Source organism: Diplotaxodon limnothrissa, linkage group LG3, assembly GCF_057381915.1.
Source record: "Diplotaxodon limnothrissa isolate DT_005_m linkage group LG3, D_limnothrissa_male_GT1.1, whole genome shotgun sequence".
Classification (NCBI taxonomy): Eukaryota; Metazoa; Chordata; class Actinopteri; order Cichliformes; family Cichlidae; genus Diplotaxodon; species Diplotaxodon limnothrissa.
In genome coordinates this window covers 36,459,203-36,478,755 of record NC_140598.1, presented here as the reverse complement: position 1 = coordinate 36,478,755, position 19,553 = coordinate 36,459,203, and the positions used below count along the sequence as shown (strand labels likewise).

At 40.2% G+C, this 19,553-nt stretch overlaps 1 protein-coding gene and 1 long non-coding RNA gene across 4 annotated transcripts in view; one reads left to right on the top strand and one right to left on the bottom strand.

The window, feature by feature from the left end:
• The window catches only part of LOC146635600 (uncharacterized), a 342,244-nt gene that overhangs the window by 78,426 nt on the left and 244,265 nt on the right, over window positions 1-19,553 (bottom strand). The window lies entirely within an intron of this gene.
• On the top strand, window positions 6,784-19,211 carry ppm1ka (protein phosphatase, Mg2+/Mn2+ dependent 1Ka). Of its 3 annotated transcripts, none has more exons than XM_085347880.1 (9): window positions 6,784-6,868; window positions 8,323-8,500; window positions 8,970-9,146; window positions 9,648-9,820; window positions 9,948-10,048; window positions 15,935-16,100; window positions 17,050-17,194; window positions 18,208-18,342; window positions 18,487-19,211. In XM_085347880.1, the coding sequence occupies exons 2-9, from the start codon at window positions 8,390-8,392 to the stop codon at window positions 18,616-18,618; spliced, it is 1,140 nt and encodes a 379-aa protein (XP_085204006.1). In that variant the 5' UTR covers window positions 6,784-6,868; window positions 8,323-8,389; the 3' UTR covers window positions 18,619-19,211. The 3 variants fall into 3 exon arrangements, with proteins under 3 accessions (XP_085204006.1, XP_085204014.1, XP_085204023.1); XM_085347888.1 differs by having other exon boundaries at window positions 6,784-6,909; XM_085347897.1 differs by lacking the exon at window positions 8,970-9,146.

Below are 19,553 nucleotides of genomic sequence, written 5' to 3'. Positions count from 1 at the left end.
TCCCACCCCTTTGCCATAAATTATCAGTTAATATTTAGTCAGCTTCCTTACTGATATAATTTGTAATAAAAAGTAGTGAACAGATTTCTGATATACTATATAATCACATCATGAATTTTTTGTTTGTTTTTTAAATAGAGACATTCACTTAATTTAAATATTTTCCTTTTCTTTATAGTTCAAGAAGATCATATTTTTATAACTCTTTTTGAACAGTTTTATGTTTGGACATTGCTTTAATTCCATATTCAGACTGTTCTAAAGTTCCACTCCATGAACAGAAACACAAAAGCCTTTTCTTGTAGTACGTACCTTCATTGTTTTGGAGATGGACTGGGTGTGACCTCAGGTTTTGATTCTCTGGGGAGGCAGCTGAATATTGAGAAGTGCCAGAACAGCAATGTTACCATATCCACTATTACATGTTTAAACCAGGTTAAGTTGTCTGGGAAAGTGAAATGTTTTCCTTTGGGGATTTGCTGCGAGGCAAATACCAGACATAAGAAATAAAGTAGAGTAAAAATTACTGTGCAGTTTGACTTTCCTACAAGGCAGGCGCATCAGCATAAGGGTCTCTCACACACTCACACACACACACAATATTTGTTGCCACTGCCCATCAGCAAGCAGTTGACTTGATGGCATCATGCTTTCATCACTCCCTTTAAGACTCATTTTCAGGTTGAGCTGTGAATTCTGCCGTGTCAGTGGGATTGCACCGGTGTGCTTTTCAGTACTTTTAACAGTAATCCAGAGGTCATTAGTCCGTCCTGCTATTGGGTGGTGGCACATGTAGAATCCTTGATCAGTCTTGGTCACAGCTTTCAGTGTCACGCTGCCCTCTGACTCAGAGCTTCCACTGGGATACACAAAAGGTGTTAATTTGCAGAAACCTCAGCACATTAAATAGCTTTGTAGAGCCCTTCTAGAAGCTGGTGTCAAAGTTGGAGGTATCTCTTTTTGGTTTCTATTGGTGTTGCTTTAGAGAAAGACAAGGCAGTCTGAAATCACATTTAGCATCAACATTTGGTCATTTTATTTAATCAGGTCTCATTCAGTGATGAAATATGTTAAGACTGCATCTTGTTCAGGCCAAAGTTTAAAAATTTAAAGTGAATTAGCTGGAATTTGAATGTTTCCAGAGGTTAGGGTTCACGAGTGGAGCATGAGTCCGATTACTGCAGCATCTCTAGTGACAAGTATGCTGTACTGGTCTGTCTGTGTGAAGAGAACAGAGTTAAAGTAAAGCTGACAGTTTTTCCACTGAACAACGTTCAAAAATGAAATGACACCATCCCCATTTCTTATATTGTAATTACACTGCAGAGGTGCACTGTTACATTGTAACGGCATATTATTTTGTAGGCTCATATGGTTAAGTGATTATTATGCTTGCAGGTGAAAGTGGAGCCTCAGCATGTCATGTCTTTCACATTAACTGCAAGGGAAGCAAATATTTGTTTCATAATGAATTGTAGCCCATTTGATTGTTCATTGTTCTTTAATGACAAATATCCTTAAGGTAATCATTACATTTCACATACTACATAATTTTTAAAGCTGTGGATTGCAAATAAATTGAGTATTATTATGAACTGCCGTTTTAAGTTATGAATTACTTTGTGAATGTTGTCAAATAAATCACAAGCTTTATTACGAAGGGCTACAATAGTAAATAAAATCATTGCTAACCAGTAACCCAGATGAAATGGTTCACAGCTGCAACATCAGCATTAGGCACGCTGCCACCTTCCATACAGCTATACTGCCATGTGCTCATGAGTAATGGGACCCAGTACATATGAAATGCCAGGACCTCTAAGAGGAAAGGCATGAGAACTGTGTGTCCTGAAGAAAATTTGTCTAATTGATGAGATGGATTTTATTTAGATTAATGCCAACAAACTCTTGACACTAGCTTCTTTTCCGCACTAGATAGAGCCATTTAGCCTTTAGTCATGTTGAAGCATACTTTAACTTTATCTTTGTCTCTTCCTTCCCTCACTGGCCCCAACATCTGCTTGAGTAAGGAACAAGTGTACCAAACAGTGGACATGCAAACATAAAATAACTTAATATATTAGTTTTAGATAATAGATTTGAGTGTTGCAGTTTAAAAATGATTATAAGATTCCTTCTTTATAATTATTTATAATAAATTATGTATTAAAAAGAGACAAACTGTGCCTGGGGTCTCAAACTCCAGTCCTTGAGGGCTGCCACTTCAGCATACAGTCAAGTTCCATAGAGAATCTTTGTTTCTGTAATGTGAAGAGCAAATGACATAAATTATGCAGACTTTTCTATTCAAAATACATTCATGGCAAAGAATTACAACTATTGTGTCATACTGAAATAGAAAAAGATTAAAAACAAAAAACAACTCTACTACTATAGCCTCAGAGAGACTAAGATTTAACATCTCAGGTTTTTATAGTTGAAACTGTAAAACCAATTTTGATGGATCACTATGTGATTGTGATCCATCGATGCTTACTGCGTTTCCAGGGTAAAAGTGGACAGACAGCACTATATAAAATAGAGTCTAAAAGAGACATTTAAGTTTCCACAGTCATCCGAACTCTTTTGAAAGAAGCAGAAAAACGCAACTTGCAGAGCAACACACAGATGATGTGCCTCATGTTGTCATCCTGAGGTGTAAATTTAAGCTCATCTCCACCAGCTTTATTTCCAAGGGACCCCCCAAAACAAAACAAAAACAGTCAAGAGCTCAGTAGCACTGGAGACTCCCGACTGGCTGGCTAGTTGAAACTGGTTGAGTTCAAGCTTTAGGGTTAAAATTGCATACTAACAGTTAAACAAATAGAGTCCAGAAACAACTGCCACAAAACATGACCACTTGTCAAATATTATGTTGATCCCCTTGCTGCCAGAACCGCCCTCACCTGTCAATTCACCTACTCCACTAGACCCCTGAAGGTGTGCTGTGTCATCTGGTATCAAGGTGGTAGCAACTGATCCTGCAAGTTGCGAATTGGAGCCTCCATGGATCAGACTCACGTGTCTAGTACATCCTACAGATAGATTCAGATCTGGGGAATTTGGAAACCTAGTCAAAACCTCAAACTTCTTGTTGTGCTCTAACCTGAGCCATTTCCGTTATGTGGCAGAGTGCATTATCCTGCTGTATGAGAGCCATCAGGGAATACCATTTCCATTAAGGGATGTACATGGTCTGCAACAATGCTTATTTTGCAGGCATACATGGATGGTAGGCCTCAAGGATTTGCAGACCAAAGTGCATCCTGGTGCCAGGTGTTCCCAGATCAGTATTATTCAGTTCACCTGCCATAGCATTATGCCTGATCAATGTACATTACCATATCTAGTCAATTTCACCATACCCTCTTCAACTGTCTTTAAGATGTTGATTACCAACGAGGCAGGGTTGCCCTCTCTCTCCTCTCCTGTTCTGCCTCTCTCTAGAGCCCTTAGCACAAGCCATTAGACAGTCCACGATTTCTCCCATAAGAATTGGTGGTCATAATCATATCATATCTCTATATGCGGATGATATTATTCTGTTTTTGGACAACTATGAGACGTCCATCCATCCATTGATTAAAAACTTTGACCATTTCAGCTCTCTATCTGGCTACAAAATAAACTGGTCGAAATCTGCTTTGATGCCTTTGAACGATAAAGCTACGAAAGTTTCCTTACCCGGTTGTGTTCAGATCAAAAGCACTTTTACTTATCTGGGCATTTCAATTCATAATAGTATTCCAAAGATAATCAAGGAGAATTTTACTACTATGCTAAATAAGATCAAATCCGACTTTCAAAGATGGGACAATTTAAAAACTTCGCTTCAGGGTAGAATCAACACAGTAAAGATGAACATACTGCCACGGCTTAATTTCCTTTTTTTTATGTTGCCACTCTCTCCTCCTCTAACTTATTTTAAAGACATACACTCTGCGGTGTCTAAATTTATTTGGAATGGCAAAAGGCCTAGGATACGTTTGTCAACATTGCAGCGGCCCAAATTGTTTGGTGGCCTGGCAGTACCAAACTTTGAGTTTTATTACTGGTCATTCCAAATCAGGGCGCTTAGTACGTGGGTCAACCCAGAGACTACTACTGCGTGGAAAATGATCGAATCCGCCAAGGCAGCACCGCATAGACTACAAGATCTTCTGTTTGCTAATGTTCCCGCCAATACGCTCTACAACAACAACGAATTTGGACCTATTATTGCCAACTCTATACAGGTATGGAGGAAGATAGAACGGCGGCTGGGTGCTCCAGTTAAATTTTGTAAAAGCTCACCACTCTGGCATAATTTAAAATTACTATGTGGCAGCCGACCATTTGTTCAACCCTCTTGGTTCTCACTCGGGATAAACCTTTTTGATGATCTATTCAACGCCCAAGGCCTTTGCTCATTTCAGGACTTAAGGACACGTTTTTCTCTTCCTGCATCTTCTTACTTTGTATATCTGCAGCTCAGATCAGCTTTAAAAGCATACGGTGTCCCCTGGGACTCTCCTCTTCCCTCTCATCCCATGTTGGACTGGATCCTGCCTAAATCTGGCAGACCCTCTGTTTCCAAAATCTACAACAAATTAGCTGAACATGGTATGAAGTCCCTGCCCATTGAATCTATTTGTGTCAGGGAACTGGGAGAACTACAGGTTAATATAGACTGGGATACAGTGTGGTCTAATCTGAGTTTGACTTCTAAGAACCTGGCGCATCAATTAATTCATTTCAAAACCATACACAGAACATACATTACGCCCTATAGGAGGTTCCAGATGAAACTACAGGCTACGTATTACTGTCACATCTGCAATGATTCATCACCTGGCACGTTTTTGCACATGTTTTGGGACTGTCCTGTGGTATCCGATTTTTGGGTCTTTGTGAACTCTGTGTTATCTGAGGTACTGGAAGTTTTCTATGTTCCCAATCCTGGTCTTTGTCTCCTTAATGATACCTCTGAAATCTCCTTAAAACAAATGCAATGCAAAATGTTGTTCGCTGGATTTACATCCGCAAAGAAGACTATTACAAAGCAATGGTTCTGTCCTGACATTTGTATGGAATCATTCTGGAGACGATGTCTTATCCGTGTTATTGGTTTTGAACATACCACAGCAAAATTAAATAAAGCTCGACCCACGACTGTTGACGCTTGGAAAATCTTCTCATCCAGAGTTATCTCCTGGAAGAGGCAATAATTGGTTTTAACTTTGTGTTTTTGTGTCTTTTCTTTGCTGTCCCTATGCCTTGTTTGCTAATGTTTGCTTTGCTACTGCAGTTTACAGTTGTGCTGTATATGTCTGTACCCCCCCCCCCCCCCCCCCAACCCCGTTTTAAATCAATAAAATGTTGATCACAAAAAAAGATGTTGATTACCAAACAGCAGCTGGAGTTGTCATTTTGCTCTCTGGGGCCCTGTATGGGCTTTTGTGGGAAACTTGCAGTGGTCTTTCCCACAAAAAGGCCATATAGGGCCATGAAAGCCATCCCATGTGGGCACTTTAAAAACTGATAAAGCAAAAAGCATATAACAATAAATATATCGTTGAAATGGCAAAGTTCAGCTTTTTGGTTTTTTCGTAATGCAGTTGGCGATATTAATTTTTCACTATTTCTCCTTTAAAGCCACAAAATGCTATCAAGAGTTCCTACTGACGCAAAGTGCAAAAGGTCAGAATGGTCCAAGACAAATGAGAGCATCAGTTTCAGGGCAACAAGAAAACCTTTCTTGACCCACACTCACAACCCAGTCAAACCCATTACTCACCTGGTTTGCAACTGTGCAACAAAAAGAGAAGTCTTTAAAAGTTCTGTTGGTGAGCAGGTTTGCAGGAGGTAAGCATGAACCCAGGGAGAACAGCCACATCAGCGAAAACCCATTAACAGGCCTGACTGACACACCAACAGGTAAGCTGAAGCAGGAGGAAAAAAAAAAGATATTAGGGTAAGTAGTAAGACAAAGTACTACAGTGCTAAAGTAGCACTTACATGCTTTATCACTAGGAAAATGAAATGTCAATTGGGTGAACAGACTGTCTTCTTATCATAGATGAATGACAAGTGAATGAGAAGCAGGTGTGTGAGTAAGGAGCCAGCAGGAGCTTAACCCTCTGGAGGACGTCCCACAGTTGGTGACAATCTGCCACATTCACACCAGAGTAGGATAAAAGGCAGAGCAAAAGAGGAAATAAAGGAGGAAAAGCTGACGTATGTGTGGCTCCAAGTGATTGTGTTTGTAGTTTTATTATATTATTTCTTACATCCATCCAAAAAATGTCTTTATTTAGCAACAAATTACAACAGCATATACTGTAAATGCAAAAAAGTTACAAATGCACCATTTTAAGCTGTTAATTGATAGATGCTAGGCAACATGATGATGTCACAATATCTAATATAGATGAGAACCTTCATAGCAACCCATCATGTACACATCTGCAGAGTTTGGTTCTTCTTCTTCTTGTTACTCATATTGTTGTTGTTGTTGTTAGTGTTATTAATTTTACACCTGCTTTATTTTTTGTGTTCTCTAAATCATTTTGAATTGCTCTAACTTTTAGGACTGGAGCTGTAGTTGTTGTTGTTGTTGTTGTTTTTTAACTATTTGTAAAAACAAGCATACAAAGACCTGCCTAACACACAGTGTTTCAACTGGCTTGGCGCCCAAAATAGTCACAACCTCCACATGTGATTCAACTGTGACGTCAGGACATCTCACGTTTTCATTGGATGGGTGCGGCTCAGTTTAAATACCCTCCAGCCGAGCCCCTGAGCTTTGACAGCAACAGCGCAAGAGCGGCTGAAGGCTCCAGGCAGCTGCTGGGACTCTGGACACCTGCTGCTACAGAGGCGGCACAAGGTGGGAAGATCAATAACAGAAGTACAAGAAACAGGAAGAAGGTGGTTTTGTGCAGCTGCAGTTCAGTTTTTGCTTTACTTTTAAAGTTGCTAGTCCTGCATAGTTATGTCATATTCATTTAAACATGCTATACTCTTTTAGGTTATGTTCTGTGATATGTCAAGACGTGTGATGTATTTGCAAAAATATTTTTAGCATATAGAATAACTTAAAATTATATTTCTGTAATTTTTGTCTATTAAATTTTCCTCATTAAATTTTTTTATATGCTATTTTTTCATCTCATAAATAAAATGCTCGGTTTTGAATAAATTAAGGTCGAAATTCTAATAACTGACCTACAACTGTTACTTTTATGTGTGTCAGTGCATGTGACCTCTGAATTTACTCATCTGTGAAGCAGGCATCGCCGTGTTTTGTCAACAATATGTGTTTATTTGTGCCCACACTGTTTTGAAGTGCAGAGTTAAGGCAGCTTTACTTAAGCACGCCCCAGAGCTGCAGAGTGAAATTTAATCCAAAGATATTGACAGGTTCATACTGACTACTGGCAAGATGTAAATTATGTCAAAGGTAAATAGGGGAAAGGTTGCAACTTCAGTAGTCTACCTGTATCTCCGATTATTTAAATTATAGCTAATATAGGCTACTTATCTTTAAAAAAGTGTCTCTTTGGAAGGAAACTCCTTTCCAAAGAAGTAACACTCTCTGTACTTTCAGAGCTCATGCCCATGCCATACTTGTAATAGATAGGGGATCATGTGCTAAGAAAACACAGCAGGAGGCGTGAGGCTATTTGTGGACATACTCATATATAGAGAGATGATGAGGGATGGAAAAGTAGAGAGAGAGAATGAGAAACATAATCCTTGTTAATGTCATTTACGTACAATTGAAAGATTAAACTCCAACTGGAGCCAACATCTGACCACTTCTCAGTCTAATAAGGTCTCATCCTAGAAACTACCCCAACAAACTCAAAACTGATTCTCAGAAAGTATAATGTGCATTTATCTGATATGATTATACCTGATTTATGTTCTTCTTGTCACATTGTTGTGAATCACATCCTGCAAACTTATAGGAATATAGGTTTTATTAACATCTGGACAACTGGATGGAAAAACCAGTAATGTTATATTTTTTTTTTTAAAAAGTATGCTATACTTTTTTCTGCACAACTTTTCTAATTACAAAAAGTTGTTACCATAAGAAAAATTAAGAAATCAAATCACAAAAAAAAAAATTACAAGAATCCAAATCGTAACTCAACAAAACCACAAGCATGATCGTAACACTGGGTTTGAAGGTTAACATTAACAATTCCACAAGTTTCTAAGAAAGAAAATTGTGCATATACTGTTCACTTAGAAACATGAGGATGGAAGAATGTGAATTTATTTACTGCACCAAGTCTCAGCCTTGTTAACATGATTTTTCTTCTTTCTTTTTAGAAGTCCATCACCTGGCGAGGTCGTTCCTCCTTTGTAAAATCTCCACAGCTGTTAAAGGCAATCAGTCATGTCATCTGCAGTGCTGTTCAATATGCTGCGTTGTGGTCGCTCCACAATCTCCAGACAAACCTTCCTCTCCATACGATCCTCACCAGAAACCTCCACGGCCTCTGGACAGGTGAATCTGAGACTTACATGTGATGTTCTGTTTCAAAATTATAAAATCATGTAATCCTACTTTCAGAAAATTGGAACAGAATTTAATTATTTGTTCAGATTGGGTTTGTTTGTTTTTTGCATGATTACAAATCCAGAGTTTTCTATTTACTATTAACACTTCAATCTCATTTGAAGCACCAGGAATGTGATTTATTTATTTTAGACATGGTGTGACGTGAAAAGACAGATTGCTTAAATATTTTGTCAATAGTGTTAACAAAAAGATCATTTTTTTGTCATTAGACATAAATTTTATGACTATTTTGGAAAATGGATTAGTTGCTGGTGAGTAAAGTAACCATGCAACGTCTTCTTTGAAACAACACAATTCTCACGATCTTATGATAAGAAAAATAAATCCCTGATCAGATTTTACACAAACAAGCTACAACAGTAGTCTAACCTTGTCCTGGATGATCGTCCTGTAGGTGGGCGGGGCATTGTTTGGGATGGTGGGCGTGCGGCAGGGAAGTGGATCAGTCGGATTGGACGGTGACATCAGCGTCCGTCCAGTGACCTGGGACTCATTTGGTATTTGGGACAACAGGATAGAAGAACCAATACTACTGCCCTCCAGTATCAGATATGGAAGACCCATCCCACAGGTAGGAAAGAGCAGTGGATGGATAAAAGAATAATAAATACACTCACCTGCCACTTTATCAGGTACAGCTGCAAATGCAAGTATCTATCAGTCAGTCACATGGCAGGCTAAAGGCTTTAGGCTAAAGTTCAAACTGATGCTAACATGTCAGTATGAACCAAAATCTCTGAGAAATATTTCCAGCACCTTGTTTAATCTAAGCCATGAAGACCTGAAGTACTTCTGCAGGCGAACTTGAGTTTAGTTGGGTACTGGCACCGTGTACCTATTAAAGTAAAGTAAAGAGCATAGGTTGAATAGATATATTCAGAAATGCACAAATAGTTAAGTATTGAAGTATACAATGACTGTTTTCAGTGGCTATTTTAAGGGCATGGTCACAGGTTCAAAAAGATTTTAACCTAACATGTTACATATCCCCCCATGGTTGGGACACATGAATGAAATGGCTAATCAGTCAGTTCAGTTTATCAACCAAAGGTTGTCTTCCTCCACCTCTCAGGTCAGTCTGTCTCGGGTCGGCAGTACGTCTGTTCTCGGTCTTAGGAATCAGAACGAGGACCGTCTCCGCATCGGCCGTATTCATGACAACCTACTGTACTTCGCTGTGTTCGACGGCCATGGTGGCCCGCATGCTGCAGACTACTGCTACACCTTCATGGAGAAATTTATCAGGTTGAGCATACTGCCTTTAAATATGAGAACATAAACAACTGAATACTGGACAAGCTGTGTAGTCATTAATGACTGCACTTCACAAAAACAGACAAACAAAAAACCTAAACTCATTTTTTTGGTGCAGAGATGCTTTGGAACAGGATGATGATCTGGAGAAAGTTTTAAAGAAAGCCTTTTTAGATGCTGACAAGGCTCTACACACACATCTCAGCTACTTCAACAATGGTGAGACACAAGTCATTTCTCTGAAGCCGTAAAGATTAAAGTGCTGGAAGCCAACATGGTAAAAAGTGATTCACGTTTCGAGTTTGTCAGGTCTTATCAGCAGGCACAATGTGACTTGTTGTATTTGTGAAATCTTTAAGATACCTAAAGGAAGTTACACAATATGTTAACACCAACTATGTCTTGTAGTTTCTAAGACATAAAACAAAAAACTAAATAGAGAACTGTGACTTTGCTGATAAAGAGTGAATCAAAGTGATTTAAAAAAGGGTTAGTATTGGACAACTGAATTTTAATTGTGATGCTCTGAAAGTAAATAGTAATAAAGAGTTCATTATGGTTATTCAGTGAGAGTAATGGACTTTTCAATGAAAAGTTGAAGTTAGCATAGTGGATAAATCTGGAGGTGACATGGTGCAGCTGTAAAGTGACTTAGCCAACAAATAAACCTAAACCCATAACTGGTTTAAATTTGGATCCCACCTTCAAGGTCATCTTCTTCTCTGACCAGGAACATGTCCCTCATTTTTATATTTCCTGGCTTCTGTACTGTGAACTTGTGCACCTCCAAGGGTGAAGCCCAAACCACATATAAACAGATTTAGCGACTGATGGTTGGTCACTAGTGGACTTTCCAGGCTCCAGTTGCATAGGTAACCATATCTTTGCCATCTTCTCATATGCAGTGTTGGGAAGGTTACTTTTAAAATGTATTCCATTACAGAATACAGAATACATGCCCCAAAATGTATTCTGTAACGTATTCCGTTACGTTACTCAATGACAGTAACGTATTCTGAATACTTTGGATTACTTAATATATTATCATGCTTTTTACAACAACGTGAATGTACTGTTGCTGTGTGATTTATTACTATTACTGAAGGTCCGCGACTCCGAACTGTAGTAAAGGGACCTCTGGCTAATACGGCGGGGTCCCTGTCAGCTCGTAGCCGAAAAATAGCTTTACTTTGTTGTGTGGGTCAACTTTTCTTGTGAGAGACAGAGAGAGGCGTTGAAAGGCTGCTCCAACGGAACTTATTGTTTTCGGAGGAAAACACGAACACGGTGTACAGTTGAGTCTTAATAGCTTACTTACAACTGGGCTCGTCAGGCACTCTTCTTGGCTGAAGTGGTTATTATTATATTTACATGCTTCCAGCTCCCGTTTTTGCTCGATGACAACTCGTACCTTTCCACTCCCCTTTTTCTCCCTCCTCTTGCTCACAGACACATAACGTGTATGGCAGTCCATTCTCCCTGCAACACGGACTACACTGCCCATGATGCTACATTCTTTAGAGCTATGCTTGTAGCATTCTGCCTGTTAGCTTAGCACAACAACAACAACAAGGAAAAGGCGCTCTCTCACCCAGGAAACACACAGTCGCAGAGAGAGAGAGAGAGAGAGAGCGTCGCCCTGTAACCATGGCAACCGTAACGCTGCCGCCTGGAACAAAAGAGCGTAGCTGTCAAACAAAACCCAAACAGTCCTGACCCGCGACAATATGAAACAGGAAAGTACCGCAGTGTAATCCATTTATTTCAACAAAGTAACTGTATTCTGAATACCACCTTTTTAAACGGTAACTGTAACGGAATACAGTTACTCATATTTTGTATTTTAAATACGTAACGGCGGTACATGTATTCCGTTACTCCCCAACACTGCTCATATGTCATGTGTTTATCAGCAGCATCCATTACTCTCATTGGTAGCTGCTTTAATTGAATAACAATGTCTCAAGTTTTACACATTGTCGCTACAAATCCCTGACATGCTAGTCATGCTAGTCTTTGCCTGTGTGGAAACACTTAGGGAATGATATTCAGAGTAAAACACATGAAAGCTAGAGTGTGCTGGAATGCGTTGACTCACAGTGTACTAAATACACTTTTTGAGCCCCAACACAATGTTCACTCACCACTTACCTTATTTGCCAGTTTTGTCTCCATTTAGTTGTAAGATGCTGTGACACAGTCCACCATTGCAAGTAATCAGTAGCTGAAAACAGTCCAGAGGTGGACAAGAAGATAATCTTGAAGTGTATTTTTAATTTTTAATGTTTTGATCACAACTTTTATCTTAAATGAATAGAAAAGCATTTTAATCTTTATAGTTTTGACACTTGTGTAGATAATAACGCAATGCGTTGGTTTAAAATCACATCAAATTAACATATACAGTGGGGCAAAAAAGTATTTAGTCAGCCACCGATTGTGCAAGTTCCCCCACTTAAAATGATGACAGAGGTCAGTAATTTGCACCAGAGGTACACTTCAACTGTGAGAGACAGAATGTGAAAAAAAAATCCATGAATCCACATGGTAGGATTTGTAAAGAATTTATTCGTAAATTAGGGTGGAAAATAAGTATTTGGTCACCTCAAACATGGAAAATCTCTGGCTCTCACAGACCTGTAACGTCTTCTGTAAGAAGCTTTTCTGTCCCCCACTCGTTACCTGTATGAATGGCACCTGTTTGAACTCATCATCTGTATAAAAGACACCTGTCCACAGCCTCAAACAGTCAGACTCCAAACTCCGCCATGGCCAAGACCAAAGAGCTTTCGAAGGACACCAGGAAAAGTATTGTAGACCTGCACCAGACTGGGAAGAGTGAATCTACAATAGGCAAGCAGCTTGGTGTGAAAAAATCAACTGTGGGAGCAATCATCAGAAAATGGAAGACATACAAGACCACTGATAATCTCCCACGATCTGGGGCTCCACGCAAGATCTCATCCCGTGGGGTCAAAATGATCATGAGAACGGTGAGCAAAGATCCCAGAACCACACGGGGGGACCTGGTGAATGACCTGCAGACAGTGTTGGGGAGTAACGGAATACATGTACCGCCGTTACGTATTTAGAATACAAAATATGAGTAACTGTATTCCGTTACAGTTACCGTTTAAAAAGGTGGTATTCAGAATACAGTTACTTTGTTGAAATAAATGGATTACACTGCGGTACTTTCCTGTTTCATATTATCGCGGGTCAGGACTGTTTGGGTTTGTTTGACAGCTACGCTCTTTTGTTCCAGGCGGCAGCGTTACGGTTGCCATGGTTACAGGGCGACGCTCTACAGTCGCAGAGAGAGATTCGTTGTTATTTCGTTGTTGTTGTTGTTGTGCTAAGCTAACAGGCAGAATGCTACAAGCATAGCTCTAAAGAATGTAGCATCATGTTCAGTGTAGTCCGTGCTGCTGGGAGAATGGACTGCCATACACGTTATGTGTCTGTGAGCGCTAGGAGGGAGAAAAAGGGGAGTGGAAAGGTACGAGCAGTCATCGAGCAAAAACGGGAGTTGGAAGCATGTAAATATAATAATAACCACTGCAGCCAAGAAGAGTGCCTGACGAGCCCAGTTGTAAGTAAGCTATTAAGACTCGACTGTACACTGTGTTCGTGTTTTCCTCCGAAAACAACAAGTTCCGTTGGAGCAGCCTTTCAACGCCTCTCTCTGTCTGTCGCAAGAAAAGTTGACCCACACAACAAAGTAGAGCTATTTTTCTGCTACCAGCCGACAGGGACCCCGCCGTATTATGCTGGGCTTACACTGTGCGATTTTTTTCAGTCGCGCGATTCAGCTCCTGCTCAAACTGTACGATTGACTCGCAGGGGTTAGAAGTTCATAGGTCACGATGCAGGGTCTCACACTATACTGCTGATGCTCTGATGCGACCTGAGTGCTCACACTGTGCGTCCATAAAAATGAAGGTTATAACAGAAATTCTGTCGCTCGCTCTCCCTCTCCGTCTTTCACTCACACAGACACACCACCACCATCAACTTTGCTAAATTGCTAATGAAAAACATTGGTCAGGCAGCTGTGATTGAGCAGCAGTGTCGATCCAACTATTTTCACGGTTGTTGTGGTCGTGATAATTTTGTGAGGCCACATCGAAAGGGCTCAGATGGTTCTACAGGTTGTGCCTCCATCGCTTGTGTCCAGATCACACGCTGCACTGCCGTGCTACGCCGTCTTTTTCGCTGACATTTGTGTTTGCGCGTGCGCAGTGTGGCAAACTGCGGTGACACCCTCACGACCAAGCGATTGATGATCGGGAGCTGGTCGTGAGGTGTCAATCGCTTCTCGTTACCCCACGTATACTACACGATGCACGACGCACGATGAAGGCCAAAATCGGGCCGATCGCCAAAACGATCGCACGACTCAAAAATCGGCTCAAAATGGGCCAAAAATCGCACAGTGTGAGCCCAGCATTAGTCAGAGGTCCCTTTACTACAGTTCGGAGTCGCGGACCTTCAGTAATAGTAATAAATCACACAGCAATAATACATTCACGTTGTTGTAAAAAGCATGATAATATTGTAGCGGGTCAGGGCTGTTCGGGGTTCTGCTTGTACAGTTATGTTTTGTGTATGTTGCCATGGTGACGGGTGACGCCCTCTCGCTGTGACGGTGTGTCCTTCCGGGGCCAGAGGGCGCCCTATGTGTGTTGTGGTTGCCGCGCTGAGCAGTTAGCTAGTGGCAGTGTGTTCTTCTGCAAATGTAATAAACGGCTGTGCTCCCTGGCTAGCTCACGGGAAGCAAGACCAAACGATACCTCCGTCTCCTCCTTGTCTGAACTCGCCACAATATATTAAGTAATCCAAAGTATTCAGAATACGTTACTGTCATTGAGTAACATAACAGAATAGGTTACAGAATACATTTTGGGGCATGTATTCTGTATTCTGTAATGGAATACATTTTAAAAGTAACCTTCCCAACACTGCCTGCAGAGAGCTGGGACCAAAGTAACAAAGGTCACCATCAGTAACACACTACAACGGCAGGGAATCAAATCCCGCAGTGCCAGACGTGTTCCGCTGCTGAAGCCAGTGCATGTCCAGGCCCGTCTGAAGTTTGCCAGAGAGCACATGGATGATACAGCAGAGGATTGGGAGAATGTCATGTGGTCAGATGAAACTAAAGTAGAACTTTTTGGTATAAACTCAACTCGTCGTGTTTGGAGGACGAAGAATACTGAGTTGCATCCCAAGAACACCATACCTACTGTGAAGCATGGGGGTGGAAACATCATGCTATGGGGCTGTTTTTCTGCCAAGGGGACAGGACGACTGATCCGTGTTAAGGACAGAATGAATGGGGCCATGTATCGTGAGATTTTGAGCCAAAACCTCCTTCCATCAGTGAGAACTTTGAAGATGAAACGAGGCTGGGTCTTCCAACATGACAATGATCCAAAACACACCGCCCGGGCAACAAAGGAGTGGCTCCGTAAGAAGCATTTGAAAGTCCTGGAGTGGCCTAGCCAGTCTCCAGACCTCAACCCCATATAAAATCTGTGGCGGGAGTTGAAAGTCCGTGTTGCTCGGCGACAGCCCCAAAACATCACTGCTCTCGAGAAGATCTGCATGGAGGAATGGGCCAAAATACCAGCTACTGTGTGTGCAAACCTGGTAAAGACCTATAGTAAACGTTTGACCTCTGTTATTGCCAACAAAGGTTATGTTACAAAGTATTGAGTTGTATTTTTGTTATTGACCAAATAATTATTTTCCACCATGATTTACGAATAAATTCTTTACAAATCCTACCATGTGAATTCATGGATTTTTTTTTTTCACTTTCTGTCTCTCACAGTTGAAGTGTACCTCTGGTGCAAATTACTGACCTCTGTCATCATTTTAGGTGGGGGAACTTGCACAATCGGTGGCTGACTAAATACTTTTTTGCCCCACTGTACAGGGAATAAAGTTTGGAGTTATTGAAGGGCTATTGTACTGTCTATATATGTCTAAATAACCAATACAAAAAGTGCTTAAAGAAAAACTCAAGCTTAGAACTTTTTGTAAAGCATTTTGGACTTTATAATATAACAATCAAAAATTTCTGCATCTCGTCCTCTCCAGCCTCTTTCCTGACAGCTGGCACCACTGCAACGGTTGCTTTACTACGTGACGGCGTAGAGCTGGTGGTCGGTAGTGTTGGTGACAGTCGGGCAATGTTGTGCAGGAATGGAAAAGCCAACAAGCTCACCACAGACCACACACCTGACTGCGAGGACGAGAGACACCGGTACATGGTCCCCACTACCACAATAAATGTTAGCCCCTCTGGTTAATGAAACTTTCTCTACATCCACCAGTACAGTACTGCTATTACAATTACTATGGGCACTATTAGCGGCAATCAAATGACTGTGTTCTTGCTACCTTAAAATTATAGTATGAATCAACACAAAAAAGAAATTAATAATTAAAGTAATATTGACCTGTTGAATATTATAATTAGATTTTAATAAGATGCAGGAATATTTGAAGGGGATTCAGTCAAAACCACTTATAGTCCAAAGAGATTTGTACAGATAAAAGAGTTCAGAAGGGTTCAGGTTTCCCAAAAGCAGCTGGTCAAATCATTGTGTATAAATACACCCTGCAGCATGTTGGAGAGCCTACAGCTGGCACAGAGTTGGGGCTCCAGGACATCCCTGCAGAAATTAGATCTGGTTCATCCAGTACTCGAAATGAGATGTGCAGGAACGGACGTTTGGATTTACCTTTAGCTATAAGCTGCTAGAATTATGTAACAGCAGACCAAGTCTTGTTTCACTTGAACTTAATCCAAAGCTAGTTAACGCTTTGGTGTCTGGTTTCTCATTCTGCAGAATGCAAAAACATAAACTTATTAAAGACCTTAATTGTTCCAACTGTTACTACTTTGGAGCCACTTGGGTCAGTTCTTCATGGTTCCCAATTGACATATAACTTAAATAAAGCAGGCTGAACCACAAAAATAGCTATCACTGTAAATGTTTACTATACACCTTGTGGCTAGTAGCTGTAAATAATATGTAAAAATAAAAATCTTGTGCAACTCAGTGTTTAACTAACTGTGAAACTAGTAATTACTAAAAACGTAGGAAAGAGCAACAGCCTTACAAAGTTGCACACAGCTGATCCTGGTCTTTGAGCGCCCAGACTTTCAGAATAGAGACGGTAATCCTGGGTGTGCATTTTTTGTTCAGGATCCAGAGGTTTGGAGGTTACGTGACATGGAACAGCGTGGGTCAGGCTAATGTTAACGGGAGGCTGGCCATGACACGAAGCATTGGAGACTTCCACCTGAAAGCTAGCGGTGTCATCGCAGAGCCAGATACCCAACGACACACCGTAAGTTTTCCTACTGTTTCCTCAGTCCTCTGACTTTCAAGTGAGTTTAATATTTATTTAAAATTATATACTTTTACTTGCACTGGAGGAGTTATACCACACAATTAAAAAAGAAAAACATGGATGTGGCTTCAAGGTCTAAAAAGTGAGGTTAACACGGAAGTGTCTTTTTACCCAAATCCTTCCCAATGACTATGGCTGGGCCACATCGTATAGTTCACGGTAATATCGGTATAATGTTAGCCAATGATAAGAAAATAAAATATCGCGATAAAATATAGGTAAAACATGCATGCGCAGTGCCTTCATTTTCATATGCACATGACGGAAAAGCATGGCGGCAACGGAGAATGAGAAGGGCGAAAGCGGATTGTTGAATGAAACGGACGAACCAGAATTGCTGCAGCTTCAGTGGTGTGGAACTGGTTTGGCTTTCGTCCATCAGATACACACCAAATATAACCTCCTTTTAAGTTTGTGGATATTATTAAGTTTTGTGGTTATATTGAGGATATGTCAGCCCAAAATGCCTTTTGGTTAAACTGTCAGCAAGGAATTTGCATTTGCACTGTTAAATTTTTATATAACTTTAATGCACATAAAAAAACAGCTGCTTGTTTAAGTGAAAATACATTGATGGGGTTTTTTTTTTTTTTTTGCACTAATATAGTTGTGGAGTTGTAAAGTATTTTGTCTCGCGTCAACCATATCGTCAGTTATAGCGCTATCCCAAATTTTCAATAATATATCATGATAAATATTGTTGGCCATATTGCCCTGCCCTACCAATGGCTACACAACTTCAGGTCATAAAGTCTGTGGGAAAACAGCCCTGAGTCTATGGTGACCTTGGCTTTAGAGTCACAGCCATGTCCATGTCAAGTTTACACTTCATAACGGGACTGGTGATGTCACATCCATATTTTACACGGTATTTCACATGGTTTATACACAAGTGTAACGGTACTTTCTACGGCTGAAATGTCAGAAAGCTCACCTGTCTTTTCCTGCAGGTCCAACATGCCAACGACTCGTTCCTGGCTTTGACCACAGACGGTATCAACTTCCTCCTTAGTGATCAGGAGATCTGTGACAGCATCAACCAATGCCAAGACCCCACTGAGGCTGCTGATGTCATCGCTCAGCAGGTTTTTCATTTTTATTTCATCCACTTTTTATAAATTAGACAAAGAAAATGAGTAAAAATGTGTTTCATTGAATTGATATGGCTTTTCAGATTCAAATAGTCACCAAGTCTGCCGACATAAATAATGTGATTCATATTTTTCTAGGCGTTGCAGTACGGCTCAGAGGACAATGCTACAATCATCATCATCCCATTCGGAGCCTGGGGGAGGCATCAGAGCTCCACCACAGTGTACAGCATGAGCAGGAACTTCATTTCAAGTGGGAGATGGGCATAGACGGCACAAAGACACAATAACTTCACAAAGCTCTGGAATTAAGTTGAAGATGACTTTAAGGATACAAAAATCTTTTTTTATACTAAAAATGATCCATAACCCCTATCAAATTTATTTGAAAACATTATGTTAGCATCAACTTTCCTTTGTTAGCGCTAACAAAAGAAAGTCCGTATTTATACAGTGTATAATGATAGATATATATATCTTGTACATACAGAGATTTGCTGTAGTGTTTGTATGTACATCATGTTTGTAAAAAGTTTGATTTGTGTTTGGAAAAGACGTTTTAAAATATAAGTGAGAAATCCAATACAAAATATCTCTAGCTGGGTCACATATCTCACTTCAGTGTTGATGAGACAAATCCTCACTCAGCTCCACATTCTCACCTCTGACCTTTGACCCACTGACACAGGGAAGAAGAAAGTTTGATATTTTAAACTGAAACATCATTTTGTTTCTGTTTTATTATCAGTGTCACTTTCTTACACAGACTTGTGTCAGTTTCGTTCACAGGTTAGTGCTCATAATTGAATTTGACTGTTGGCTAAATTGTTTATTACAATGAATTGGAAAATAAAGATATTTGAAAACAACTTCATGTTTTGTATTTATTTTACTTTGTTGTTTTTATACTTTCCCCCCTGAATTTTTATTTGCATTTTCTTTCCTTTTTAAATACATTTTTGTTTTATTATGAAAATGGGGGTTATTCAAAGTGTGTTATGAGACATCTATTAATGACTGAGGTCTGACTCGGGGGGGTTGAGTTTACAAGCTAAAGCAGTAAATCTCCTTGGTCTATGGGTCCTGCTTTGCCTTCCACACAGCTGGACTTCACAAAAAAACTGTCAAATGTCATATTTCATGGTTGCCTGCTGTTGTATGTATATTATTACAAAAAACAACGGAAGAAAAATTCCAAATTCAAC